This window comes from Pocillopora verrucosa, chromosome 6 (assembly GCF_036669915.1).
Source record: "Pocillopora verrucosa isolate sample1 chromosome 6, ASM3666991v2, whole genome shotgun sequence".
In the NCBI taxonomy this organism is placed as follows: domain Eukaryota; kingdom Metazoa; phylum Cnidaria; class Anthozoa; order Scleractinia; family Pocilloporidae; genus Pocillopora; species Pocillopora verrucosa.
In genome coordinates this window covers 18981660-18996659 of record NC_089317.1, presented here as the reverse complement: position 1 = coordinate 18996659, position 15000 = coordinate 18981660, and the positions used below count along the sequence as shown (strand labels likewise).

Genomic DNA, 15000 nt, shown 5'->3' with positions numbered 1-15000 from the left:
TGTTATTAGTTATAAGGATTTCCAAAATGACTGTAAAACGGTTAAATTAACCAAATAGGCCCAAAATTAATCTTTATTTTACACAGGAGAATGTTGATGCACAGTACTTGTTTCATTTTGTGCCATTTATCAGGCCTTTTCAGTGTTGACGGAGGCAAAGAAAGAAGACGAGAAAAAACGAGCAACCTTGCTCAATTTCTACGAACACACGGATGTTTGCTTGCAGAGTATGGATGAAAAAGTTCATGCCCTTTTGGAACAGAACATCGGAAACCTCAAGGAAAAAATAGCTTCCCACAAAAAAAATCTGCTGGGAAAAGAGTACATTGTTCTTGTTGCAGGTTTGTTATAAATAAACAATTTGACTGCCATTGCTTTGAAATTTTAGTTTCGCCAACTTCCTCACCCAAGAGACTTAAATTTAAGACTGACAAAGAAAAGAAGGCCTCATTCAGTTATTATACTAATCCAGCCTCAGCTAATTAGTAAGCTAATGATCGAGCCATGAATTAAATTAAAACTATATTTCTATGAGGGAATTGTACTCAGTATATTTCATCCTCCCTTAATTGTGCTTTCGTGTAATGTACTCCCTTAAGTAATATTAACTGTTTACTTTGTTTAACAATCATGAGTTCCTTTACTTGATGATCATTTCCTTAATTCCCATGACCTGAATATGTGAATAAGAGGTGACCTTGTAAGGAGAAGTTAGATGTTTGTCACTCTTAAGGGTTATAGGGTTAACAGTAAGACCTTTATGACTAATATCTACTAATCAAATTTGACAGTCACACGAATACTTTTTTAATTCTATGGAAAACTCTGAATCTTACAACATTTAAATTATATGACTTTTATTGATGGAATAAAATCACTCATTCGTTTATTCACCATTTTTCAATTATCCAATTTTTTTACTTGGTTCTTGTATGTCATAAGGGACTCCACTGACCTGTCCTTTTGCCCCACAACTTTTCCCAAACATCTCACTCTTAGTACACAGGCCCCCCATTCAAACCAGGTTGTTGAACTTGGCCAGTCTGGTTAATAAATAAGTGCAATACACTTATGACAAAACGAGTGTACAGAGTGGGAATCTGCTGGTCTAGACCAACAAAGACTATTTATTGATAGTTCCTTTTACGGAAGTCTGTCTTTTGAGCGTAGCACATAACATAGCCAACCTCGAACTGATATCTGGGTGAAAGCTATATAATTGTGAACAGCAAGAGGAATAGTTTTTTTTATGAAAGCGAATTAGAGGAAGAAGGGAAATGGTATTTTGTTGAGGATTTCTGGAGGAAACGACCGGGGAGGCAGATTCTCTTGTTCGACGTAACTGAAGTAGAATCGACCCATTCTTACCAATGTTTTTTTCCAACTTCCCTCCCTATTTTCACCTGTTTATACTTACCAGGCGAAACAAGTTCAGGAAAGAGCACTTTGTTAAATCTTATCCTTGGAGAACAGCTTCTTCCTTACTCCGTTCTGAGTACCACATCCACCATCTGTGAACTAAGATATGGAGATACACCAAAGCTGGTGGCGCACTTTAAAGACAAAGGATCAGGGGATACCTCAAAGACCGTCCTCTTAAACAAGCCATCCGAAGCCTCCGAGCAGAGTTACCTTCAACAGATTTCCGAATTCGTCCACCTAAAGACGAACAGAGAAAAGGGTTCAGATTACGAAAAGATTGAGTTGTTTTGGCCTCACAATCTGTTGAAGGTTAGACATGAGCAAGCTCAGTAATTATACGCGGTCTAAGAACTGACCTTTAGAAACATATTGCACATGTCAGCAAGCTTAAGAATGTTCGTGCAATGATGTATTTTACGATATTAGAACTGTCCTTTTATGACTGAAATTGATATTGGGGATGTTAGAGAAATTTAAAGTCTCCAAATTCCTAACCTTCCGCAAATAATTTGCCATCCTGCATACTAACTGCTTGTGCACGTTTTATTTAGAATTTCACTTTGCTATATTGTGACATGAACTGATCTAAGGGGTGATTGGTTGTTGGCATCTCAACTGAATAGTTACACACATCTCTTCGGATGTATACTAATTACAGTCACTTAACAATTGATCCATACGTCAGCGTGCGTTCATCGAGATATGAAGCACGCGGGAAGTTTGGAGAGCACGAAAGATGCGTAAGAGTTGCTCGAGGCTCTAGCTTCTCTCTCCAAACTTCCCAAGTGCTTCATATCTCAATGAACGCACAGATGACGTATGCACCAATTGTTTTATAACATTTTCAACCCGATGGAAATTTTTTTTCTCGAGGGATTTGTTTACTGACGTCATGAGCATGCACAATAGGAATACGAACCACGCTCGCGCAATTGAATTTGATTAGACAAATTTACCAGCTATATTATAATAATAATTTAGTAACAGCAGAATCGGCTGGAAGTCACGTCTGACTAAATTCTGATGATAAATTCGGCTAAGGAGGTCAAAATGTCACTTGAAACAAACAGATATAGAGGACATTATATTTAGAGTTGAAAGTAATTTGGACTTAAGCTCGCTCTGTGATTGGTCCAGAAAACTCGTGCCAATTCATTAATTAATCACATTCAAAACTAAAACCAATTGCAACTGACTTGCGTTTTTCTCTGCAAAATGATGTTCGCTTGTTTTTTCTTTGGGTTCTCATTGTATTGTGTGATGTTTTCCTTTGCTCTGATTGATTGTTGGGATTACTTTGGGTTTTGTCTTATGACAACCAATCGAAACGCACTCTTGATAGCGATCCTCGAGGACAATATTTTGCTTCAATGACGGTGAATTTATGAAAATCATGTATGTGATCTGCAGATTAAGAAATGAAAATGAAAGGGATTTAAATCCTACTTAGGCATTAGTGAAAATATAGCTTGAAAAAATTAAGGCCTGTACGGGATTTGAAGTTCGAAGCAAAGATGCTTTCATGTTCAGTATTTTGCTTGTTACATCTCATATTTTAAGTGTCCTTTAGGAAAATGTTGTAATAGTCGACAGCCCAGGAATTGGCGAATCTACCATCATGGATGACATAGTAAAGGAGTACCTTCCAGAGGCTTTCGCATTTATTTACGTCATCAACAGTGAAAACGCCGGTGGAATACAGCGAGATAGGGTAAGGCACTTTAAAGTGCGCAATGCATTCTCATTTCAAAAATAATTAAAGGAAAATGTGCTGCAAAAATCGTATCATTTTTTGAATCCTCTATTTTTAAAAAGTGTTAGAGTAACCAGATTGTTCAAAAGTTTTCGTCAAATGCGCAAGAAGAAGGAACTTAACGAACAGAGATGCTCCTGCATAGCGGTTACGTGAGGCATAACGTTTCCAAAACGGCAACTTCTGAACTATTCAAAAAGAGTCGACAGATAGGTAATTCTATATTTTGGCCTTCAGGTGGAAAGACTTATCGAACACGCCAGACAGGTATCTATTGACAAACAAAGGGAATCTTCCTCAAATTGTGCCCTTTTCGTTTGCAACAAGTGGGACCAGGTGCCGCCAGTAGAAACTGATGAAGTTAAGAACCATATCCTGACGAAACTCACGCAGTGTTGGCCCTCTCTGGATCCAGAATCTCAGATCATTTATATGTCAGCAAGAGATGCCAGTGAAGCTCAGAAGCTTGGAGTAGTCACGGAAGAGTTTGCTAAACTAATGAATGGTATCAAGTCCATGGTGTTGAAAAGTATTGAAGCAAGACTACAGATTCAGTGGAGGTAAATTGCTTTGAATCCTTAGCGACAAAATTATTATTGAAGAAGTTGAGAATGTATTTTTAGTTCTGAAATATAGGAATGAAAATATCTTTAGTTTGATGCTGCGTGAAATATATTTTTCAGGAAACAAAAACGCATTAGCCGAAGGTAATACAGTGCATAAAATGTTAATTCAGTGCAAAAAAAGCCAAGAAACTCTTTAGCCTGGCTTTGCATAAGTAAATATAGTGATGAAGTGTAAAAGACAATTGAAAAATTTCTTTATTCTCAGGTGGCTTGACTATCTTCTTGCACGTATGGCCCTCCACACGAAAGCGTTCATTCGTAATTCGTCCGAAGATCGTAAAGATGTGATAGAACGAATGATGTTTATCACAAACCGCCTCAAAAGTATTGAGAGGCAGCAAGGTACAGTAAGCAAAGAGCTGCAGTCATACCTCGAAAACAAGACAGACCACGCTGTGAGTACACTGTCCAGATACCTTAAGTCTCCAGACGTTATTGAGCAGTTTTCTTTGTGGACATTAGATGACGTTCCAAATACTGAAGAAAGCTGGGAACTGACAAAGAATTACATCCAAAAGGCGCTGATGAGGCGACTTCAAGAAAAGATAGAGGAATGGGAAGAAAAGAACCATATCTTTTCCGATGCTCGCGCCTCTTTGATTCGATACTTTCAGGAGAGGTTCAGCTACGTCGAAGGTCAACTTCGGATGCTGGAGGGCTCTGTCCTAGCCGGAGATGCTGTCGGCTCAGGAAGTGACCCGCTGGCATCGGATGACTTTAGCGTCGCCGAAAAAGTCATCATCGGGGTCACAAGTCCAATTTGGGTTCCAGTTGGTCTGGTTGTCTTAGTGGTCAGTGTCCCGGTAGTTGGCGCCATGGCACTTAAAGAAAAGATTGAAAACTGGAATAAAACAAGACAATACAACAAAGACAGGTGTGCATTTATGGCGAAAGCTTCCCAAGAATATCTGAATGAATCAGCTGAAGAACAGCATTTAAAGTCGTTCGTGATGGAACAGCTTAAAGAAGCTCAGGTTTGTCTTAAGCAGGTCTTAGATCGGATCCCTCAGCTCATAGAAGAGGACAAAATGTTGTGTCAACAATTGAGAGACGAGAACCGTTCTAAGAAAGAAGTAGAAGATTTCTACCAACCGCTACACAAAAAGAGTGTACAAATAAGGGATGAGATGGCCCTTTTTGGCATTAAAGAGGTTCGCACCATGGACATCAGCTGCGACGATCTGGAGTGGAAAGACAATGCACTTCTTGGGAGTGGAACGTTTGCAGCCGTTTATCGAGGAAAATTGAAGATACAAGGAGAGGATAAACCCGTAGATGTTGCTGTGAAAGTGTGGAACGAGGAGCTCAACGAAGATACTGCTAGCGGCTTTCTTTCTGAAGCAGAGATACTCAGGTTGGTTTTGTTATGTTTTGGATCTTGATATGTTATATTGTTAATGAAGGAAAATACATCGGCTAAAATCTTGGAGAAGTACTGGATATATACTGGCCAGTAGCTAATGAGATATTTTCTGAATCTTTAAATTCTTTTCTGTTCAAGGAGCTCATAGTCATGAGAGAATTTATTTAAATTACGTGGTATTTTTCTGTCGCTTTCAGAACACCCAGAATCTAGGCATATTTTTACGGGGAGGCACATCATCATTCATTTTCCCAACAATTCATTACCGTTAGAGCTCTTAGAAATCTGCTGAATCAAGCATTTCAGTCAGATAATAAGTGAACTGATTGAAAACAGAAGAAGTTCTTGATTGATAATCTAAATTTTCCTGTCAGTATCAGAAAATGAATATAGATTGTTAGTTTCTAGAAAAACTATGGTGCTTGGTCGATGGGAGAGTATAACAGGGTATTTTAGTATTATCAACTGAGTTGATGACGTAAATTGGCCACCGTAAAGAGTTTGAAAGCTGACGTTTCGAGCGTGTTAGCCCTTTGTCAGAGTGATTGATGAAGGGCTAACACATTCGAAACATCAGCTTTCAAACTCTTTACGGTGGCCAATTTACGTCATCAACTCAATATCAGAAAATATTTGGATAACAGTATAGAGAATATATATGCATACTGTTTTATGAGTGAAGGTTGTTTACGCTACGTTTTCTTTATGTAGGAAACTGAATTATCCCTCTATTGTAAAGTTCTATGGTGCAGCACTTCACAAGGAAGGGGAGCAGCTGAAAGCAGTTCTGGTGACGGAGCTCTGCAAGGAAAACTTGATGACGCACATTTTCCGGGATGAAGGCAATATACCTGGAAAGTCATCAACTGCTACAGCTACGAGAGATATGATCGGATGGGCAAAAGACATCGCCGATGCTTTGGACTACATTCACAGACAAGGTATCGTTCACAGAGATCTCAAGCTGGAAAATATATTGGTGAGTTAAGAATTGGGACTAGTGGTTATCGTGACTATTTATAGTTATAATCATCTTCGTAATCGAGACTCATCTCGCATTTCATCGAATTCTTATTCGCTCGCCTTCACCCAGTTTTCCTGATTTCTGCGTGAGATACCTGTGGCAGACCACGCTATAAATTCGCTTAAAATTAGCCGCGTATTTGTGCTTCGCAATGAAATTGGCTGGGGCTGGATTGGCGACCGCACATGATATCCTGTTTTGTCTTCAGTTTTCGATTTAATTCCTGTAATTTGAAGGATCAGCATTAAATTCATTATTTTCCACGTAAAACCAGTGTGACTGTAGATAACGACTAACGCGTCCCAAGTTAACACCTCCAGGCGTCTCGTTTTCACTATGTCTTGCCTTCTTTTCAGAGGTCTCGTCTGTTTTGGGTTCCACTTGGGGAAACCTTTAATATTGTAATCCCTCGGTTTCTACAGAACAATTTTTTTAATGGTAATCACAAGCGGTTATAATACTTAACGTTTGATCGGAAACTAACATGAACAAAACTGACTCAACTTAAAGAGGTTAAAACTTTGTATTAAAACTACTTATAATGCGTTTCAAAGTTATTTTGAAAATAGCGACAGATTTTGAAGAATTTTTAATAACAGAACCTGATTTATCTCTATTCGGCCTTCAACTGAGCTATCTAATGTTGATCGAGAGAAGCATAGACGCAAATCTCATCGTGTATGTAGACGTGATCGTGAACCAAGTAGAATACCAATACGAAGTTTGAAAAGGTTAAAGAACAATAGCAGAAAGGTTAGAAAATTTGTCTATGCCCGTATTCTCTCATTTATCCCCATGCCATCTACATAGTACTGTTATGTTAATGCTAAAAAATCTCAAATAAGAAGACATTTAAGTTTAACTGTCGTGAAAGAACTCGACAAAGTATAAGAAAGGTAAAATATTGTGCCAGTCGATATTTAACACTGTTTTCTTTAACAGACTGGTGTGTTCTTGCAAGAATGGGGCTCGTGTAACAAATTATTGCAACTATAGATTAAGTAGAGGCAGAAAAAAATCCTGGCTCTCTAACATATGTTGGCCCCAACAAAACAATAGCAGCTCCATATAGTCAAGCTAACAAGTTAGTTTTTGGACAGAATGCAAGACAACAATGTGTTGCAATGAGTTTGTGCTCTTTGATTTACAATAACATGCAAGGGATCAGCTCTGCAAATTATCTTATAAAAATGACGAATCTAGTTTTTTTAGCAGTCGAAATTTTTTGACTTTGGTATTAAAATATATCAATTTCCATGGATTTTATTATTTTATCCCACAGCTTTCGCAAGAAAACATTGCCAAAGTAGCCGATGTCGGTGTTTCTAAAGAAGCCAAAGCGATCACGGGTACTATGGCGGGAACTCCTTTGTATCTCGCTCCTGAAGTGATCAAGTCCTCTTTGTACGATTACAAAGCAGACATCTACAGCTTCGGTATAATGCTCTGGGAGATGTGGTATGGTGACAGAGCCCTTCTTGATGTGATAGGAAATGTGCAGGAGTTCTTTGAAAAAGTGGGTGAGGGCGTAAGACCTACGCATGTCCGAGGCTCAAAAAAGCCTCCACCTGGTTTGCACGATCTGATGCAGCGTTGCTGGGACGAAAAACCTGATAATCGACCAGATGCGAGCGAGTGTTATGAGAAGTTGGCTCAGCTCTATCAGGAATTTGGCGGACCGTCTTCGTAAACACTGGTTATTAGGCAACTACCTTGAACGTGTTTACTTTTCAAGTGTAGACTGTTTTGGAGCAACAGTGATTTAGATTGTTTTAAGATATCCCATATGACTGTTGTAGCAAATAGACTAGCCACACCCGCGCCAATTTTCTCGTTTCAAACTTAGTTCGTACATCATAGAAACCTATTCTGGACTTAATCAGTGCTGGTGCTAAGGACTTCTATCGAGACCAGTGTCATTTTGGATGATTCCGAAAGGCCTAATTAAGCGCACAGGTGTAGGTGGCTCATCTGTTGCTTTGTTTGTCAGAGGATCTTTTGTTACAGTGGCTTCGTTAGGCATGAAAATTAAAGCAAGAAGCGTATGAGATACAAAGATACTTACGCAGTGAGTTGACGGAATGTAGGAGTGGTGTATGGTAGGTCTCTCACTATTCTTATGCCCTGGTAGTCTTTAGACCCTGCAAGCGAAAAAGAGACTTGAGAAAGTCTTAATCAAGAAAAAGAGAGAGAGAGAGAGAGAGAGAGAGAGGCGACCGTACTCTCATGTAAAAAAGGCATAGTCAAGTCATATTGTGATAGTATCGTTAGCTGGTACAAGCATAAAAGAGTGTCAATGATTTAGTAGATATCTTTTAATGAGAGCTGGTTATCATGTGTATTAATCTCCTGAAGTCTTATTTTTTGGGGGCTTTTGTCAATTAGTTGACGTTTTACTATTTTAAAAGAGGAAAAAAAAGAATATTTGGAAGGCAAATATTGTTCTTTCAGCTTGTTTAAAAGCTTTTTGTCGGATTTTAGACTAGTTTCACCATCTGGTGTAAGACACTTGTGATCGTTAACTCCTTGAAGATTTCGAATAGAGCATTCTGTTTTTTAAGTATTAAGATTAAATATGATACAGGAAGGTCAGATATCACATATCTAAGTTTAAAGAAATCACAGAGATGGAGTTGTAAGCACAAAAAGGGTCAAATGACGTGAGAAGAAGTTCCCTTGGAAGGAATTTCAATACTCAGCAGCGTACATTTTCATGACGGAATCGTGTGATTAAACTTGGGAGGAGAAAACAAACTCCCATCATTTCCCCTCAAAAATTGCTGAACGATGCATTTACGAAGATGATTAGACTTAATTGTTTCTTAAGATTGTAAACTGTGAAGGTCAAATAAAGTCTGGATCCAGGTTTTTCAGCCATCGATCTTCCAACACTTTCTACATATGCTGACACAGCGGCGAAATGAGCGCGTATGGCTCGAGTAGCAAAACATGCGCTCTCATTTTGCCACCGTGCTCCTCCCCCTCATTAATAGTCAATTTTCTATTGTCCCACTTTAAGCTCTTTTAGACGCGACTGGTCCCTCCCCTTGCCCCTGAAAACCATGTGTTTCCCCCCCAACAAAATAAAATCCCTCGACCCCTCCCCACAGGTGATAAATAACGACTTTTTCCGTGATGAAACTGTATTCCTAATATAACAAAGATTTCCATTTTTTCATCTGCAAATAACAATGGACAAACACCAACGAAACTCGTCGTAATTTAGCTCAACATTATGTTATTACATATAGACTATATACAAAACAGTGAATGTCTTGAATAAGCAACAGTTCAGGTACTTCATTGTGATGCTCATGTATTTGCTGTTCTCCCACAAATGAATTTCCATCACTCAATCCAGTCCAGTTCAGTTCATTGGGTGATGGAGCTCTTTTGCATCGAGATAAGATGTAACTTCTCCCAATAATATCCATACATTATCCAGCAATGAGGTAATGAGAACACTCAAACTCATCAGGTAGAAGTTTTTTATTTGATCTAACACCAATTTCTTGCAACTAATTCACATGGAAATGTGTAACAGCTAAAGGGGAGAATTAACAATCAGATTTTGGGAGTTAAAGGGTTAAAACAAATTTTAGCCATTGCTAAGTCCTCTTGTCAGCCGAAATTTCTTATTTACAAAAAACTGAGCTCTTATATGACTTCGGAAAAAAAATTAAATTGGCTAGTTATGGTTAAATATTTTGCTTAGGATTGTATCCACAACGTGTTCACATAACTTGTGAATCTTTTTTGAAAGCTTATTGCACAATTGCAATGTATGTAGTACCGTCCGAATTTAGTGATGATGACAGCAGTTATTATTACATATAATGTATTTATATCTCTAGCATTGTATCAGTTTATTAATTAATGGAAGATTTAAATCACTGGCATAAATTTATCTTATAGCCTGTTCTCAAGTAAATTCAAAAATCTGTTCGGGCTATCATTGAACGCAATATCTGTTTAGTAACCATTTCATTTACTAGGTGCACGAAAGAAATACATTTCACACAACAAATACAAACTTTTGCAATTCTAAGAGATCAAGTCTTCAAGTTTCCATTGCGCACAACGGAAAGCCTTAATCACTTTGTTTTTAGAGAACATTTCCCTTAGAAACATAAAAAAGTTACAAAACAGTCGTATACCTAGTATCATCGTAATGAACAAGAACTCATCTTAAATCACCGACAATTCTATACATAACTGATTGATATTTTTCTTTCTCATCCCCATCGTCATCTACCTTATCGCAATAATCGTCAAAATCATCACTATCTGATTGTTTACAGACTTTGCTTAATTTTTTGGAGAACCACACAACACGGTGAGGTCTGCGAGGTCTGCCTTTGCACTTATAAATCCCAAGTAACATAATCTTGATCTAAACTCACCCATTGAAATCATGTGAAAAAAGTTCACTTCTATATTTATTTGACTGTCTCTACTCACTGCATCTTCATCGTACAACTCCGTAAGCCCCCTTCAGAAGCTAACGAGACTAATGGTGTTTATTTTTATAGGGTAAAGAGAATATATTTTATGTAATCTTGTCTACTGTAATTCTAGAGAGACTTCAAAATTCTCCTTGGTATAATATATATATACATTCATTACTATTATTCTCAAAATCGTTCAGAGATTCTCTTCAAATTATCAGAGTTCAAATGGGTGGAGCTGTGTCCCGGTAGAGCATGGCCAACTTCTGATGACATGCTAGGGCATCTGGTCGTTTGTCTACTTCTTTATCCAAGCAAACCTGCAATAGATCTTGCCATTCAGGCGGGGGTTTCTTCCTGTCTTAGTCGACTTAAGTTTGCCTGTTACGTTCAGCATTCTGACCACTAACCACTTTAGCGTCTCCCTCTTTATCTGTAAGGGCTCTCTTCCCATACCACATCTGCTAGGGCATTATACCAAAGCTGTAGATATCAGCCTTGCTATCGTAAAACCCTTATCTGATCACTTCTGAGGCAATGTAAAAAGTTTCCTTCATGTTCCTGTGGTCATCTTGGCTTCTCTAGAAACATTGAGATTAGTGACCCTGGCATCATCTTCATGTTTCAGCTCTGAAATAATGCATATAACAAAAGACAGAAGTAGAAGACTCTTTTAAGCTTACTGGAAAGCTTCATTTGTACTTCTTTTCTGTTAAGTCTGCGGCGGTTCTCGCTTCCATGCAGTATAAATGTAAGAGCTAGAGAATGTTTGGGCTTTTTTATCACATGCCCCTCTGAAATATGATAAAATTTGGACTATTTTGAACAAAAGGTGGCCTTTTCTGCATAACTATCTGCATAAATTCAAGCAGTGAATTTAAAAGTGATGATTTATCTCCCTCCTTCTCCTACTTAATATCGCAAAATTAAAGACGCAAAGTAGGCAAAAGGGGGCCATTCCCATCTTCATTCGTGTGTCATTTTTCGTACTTACCATGATGTTTTCCAACTTAAAATCTCTGTGAACAATGTCCTGGCTGTGTATGAACTCGAGAGCATTGGCGATGTCTCTCGCCCATCGAATTACATCTCTCGCGGCACCAGGTGTTGAGGACAGGTATATAGTCCTGATTCTGGAAAGTGCTTCCCATCAAGTTTTCTTTGCAGAGTTCCATCACGAAAGTTACTCTCAGCCGATCTTCTTTTCTAATCTGTGCAGCACCACAGAACTTAACGTTGAATGGATGATTCAGCTTCCTAAAAAAAATGAGATTCATGAATTACCTTTTAGCTGGTGTCTTTGAAACAATATCACTCTTTGTTTCATCAGTTAATTGTTGCCACCCTATGATTTCATTATGTTGTTATATTTTTACATTTTGTTTTCATTGTTTCATTTCTTCTTTCAAAAATTGTAAACCATCAAAAAACGTGAAGCCCAAAAAATTACTTTTTGGTGAGTGTTTTAATAAAAGAGAAAACAAAACAAAACAAAAAGGCTTTAAGACAATTGAAACAAGCAAATAAACAAAGGGCTAGAAAGAGATAACAAACCAGTGCGGAAGACATGAAAACTGCATTAAGGAAACCAACCTCAGTGTCTCTCTTTCGGAAAGAAAGTCACTTGCATCAAAGTTTTCAAGTTCACCATTCCACACTTTCACAGCTACTTGAACGAGTTCACCTTATCGCGTCTTTAATGTCCCTCTATGGCCATTGTTAAGTGCGTCACTACCGAGAGGTGAAATTCGATCGTCCCTCAATTCTAGATCGTCGCAACTGATGTCCATGATGGATACTTTCTGAATGCCAAAAACGGCCATTTTTCTCCCTAGTTGAAAACCTTTTTCCATGTATCGGTCTGTAGAAATCTAGTTCTTTCTGTGAGCTGTTGTCATTTGTCAGTTTCTGGCAAAATATTTTGTCAGCCTTGATGAGCTCGGGAATGCGATTTGCAACCTTCTCGAGACAGACTCTAGCCTCGTTAAGCTGTTCGACCACAAGAGACTTCAGATTCTGCTCTTTAGCCACTTCAAAAAGGTATTCCAAAGAAGCTTTTGCCATGAAGCTACATTTTTTGTTTTCGCACTTTCTTATTTTATTCCAATTTTCTAACTTTTCTTTCATAGTCATAACCCCGACCACTGGAACACAGAGTACGAAGGCAACCACGCCAATTGGAATCCAAATAGGACTTGTGACCCCTATTACTACTTTGCTAGCCACAGAGAATTTCTCTCAAGGGAGGCAGTCATTTGATAGAACAGGCACATCATCTGCTATGGAGAAGCTCTCCAGGTTTTCAAATTGTTCCACGACATAGCTGTATCGCTGTTGAAAGTGCTGAATCAAAGAGCCACGAGCGCCGGAAAAGACATGTTCCTCCCATGCTTCAATAAAGTTCTAAAGTCGCTTCGTTAATGCTTCTTGAATGTAAAATTTGGTCACTTCCCATTTCTCCATCGCCCGTAGAGTATCAACCAATGTCCACAAAGTGAATTTTTGCACAACATCTGGAGACGTGAGGTACTTGGACAGTGAGGTGAAAGCGCAAATGATCTTCAGTGGAGCATTGTTAACAGAAGACTGGAATTTATCAAAAATTATCATGATGATGGTTCGTTTATCAATTGATATCCTCTATTCGTCATTGCGTCTATTCAATGTAGCTATGATCTCCCTTTCTCTTTCTCTTTCTCTTTCTCTTTTCCTCTTGTTAATCTTTAAGCCGCCCTTCAGAAATAGTATTCCAATGTCAACGTACCGTGCCAGACCCTACTTTCCTTAAACTTTTCGAAGACAAAGCATACAATAAGAAATAAATTATATAAATAGGGTACATCCACAGGGAAAATTTTTTCTTATTTCCAGGTTGAATTGAAATTTGCAGGTTTATAGTGGGCTTTCAAACAACCAAATACGTTAAGCCGCAGACAATTTTCTTGTAGCATTTCTAACAATGCCACATATGTGTTCACGCGACCGACTAATTGATTATCACTGTCCCCTCATTTTTTGGCATCGTACAGCTAGATGGCGGTCATTATATTACGTCTCTTACCCTGTCTCGTTGTATTCCACCGGCGTTTGAACTATTGATAACGTAGATAAATAGGAGAGCCCCTGGAAGGTATGCTTTTACCATGTCATACGTAATAGCAGATTCGCCGATGCCAGGGCTGTCAACTATGACGATTCCTTTCTGAAAGATTTAAAGATCCAGGATATATGACTCTCACATAAAAGCTCACTTTCTAAATTATCACAAGCAACGATTACCCAAGACCTCAGTCATCAGTATATGCGGTAGGTAATCTTCTGCTTTTGTTGCGCAATTGTTGTTAAGGCGAAAATTGTAGAAGTCCTTGAATGGTTAGCAACTTAAGCCGGAGTATGTTTATGACGTCAAAGATACAATTATCGACTTGTTGGTACAGCATCTTTACAACTTCATCGTCAAGAACACTTTGACGCTCTCTCAATTCAACACCAAAAGTTGTCCTTAATATAAAAATTATTATACTGGAGCTACCATTCTGCAGAAAGGGAAGCCACTTACACCTACTGGGAGACGATATGCACAAATAGAAAAACGATATGCACAAATAGAAAAAGAATGTCTTGCGATCGTATTTGCCTGCCAAAAATTTAACCAGTACCTAGCCCGAAGAGAGAAGATTATTGTAGAATCTGATCATAAACCACTGCAAGCAATATTTAGGAAGTCAGTATTAGTTGCTCCCTGCAGACTTCAGCGGATCACGGTTACTCCGATTACAACGCTACAACCTAGATGTCCAGTATAAACCTGGTTCACAAAGGTACTCAGCGGATCACCTTCTTAGAACCTACCTTCCCAACTAAGAAGAACAGGATGAAGAATTTCAAGTGTTTGCACTGGAAATCCAAGGCTTGAACTCATTTGATGCACTGTCAGTGTCAAGTGAAAGGCAAGCGCAGCTACAAAAAACAACTGAGCAAGACCCAGTGCTGCAAACTCTGAAAACCACAGTATCGGTAGGATGGCCAGAGCAGAGAAACGAGACGCCTATTCAAATCAGGGAATACTGGACCTGCAGAGAAGACATTTCCTCATACTGTTAAAGAGCCAATGCATCATCATCCCTAAGGCACTTAGAAGAGAAATCATCTCTAGAAGCCATGCAAGTCACCTTGGCGATATTTAGTTGGTTACGTCAGAGCTTTGCATTCCCTTATTTGGCTATAAAGTTTAGTTGGTAAAAAGCACATGGTGACTGCTGTCTTACATCATTAATTTAAGGAGATTTTATTAACATATTATCAGTTTACAATTCGTGAACCATTTTTGTACCTGCTTAGATATTTTCTTTTGAGTTACTTGA

At 38.5% G+C, this 15000-nt stretch overlaps 1 protein-coding gene and 1 pseudogene across 1 annotated transcript in view; one reads left to right on the top strand and one right to left on the bottom strand.

Moving 5' to 3' along the window:
• LOC131777563 (uncharacterized) overlaps positions 1–9067 on the top strand; it is a 10231-nt gene extending 1164 nt beyond the window's left edge. Inside the window, exons 2-8 of the mRNA XM_059093870.2 lie at positions 134–341; positions 1421–1731; positions 2993–3133; positions 3413–3735; positions 4007–5155; positions 5876–6143; positions 7471–9067. Coding sequence (XP_058949853.2) covers positions 134–341; positions 1421–1731; positions 2993–3133; positions 3413–3735; positions 4007–5155; positions 5876–6143; positions 7471–7878 — 2808 coding nt within the window. The 3' untranslated portion in view covers positions 7879–9067. The remainder of the gene's footprint in view (positions 1–133; positions 342–1420; positions 1732–2992; positions 3134–3412; positions 3736–4006; positions 5156–5875; positions 6144–7470) is intronic.
• Positions 9068–10120: 1053 nt separating this feature from the next.
• Positions 10121–11811, bottom strand: LOC131777568 (uncharacterized; annotated as a pseudogene).
• Positions 11812–15000: the final 3189 nt, after the last annotated feature.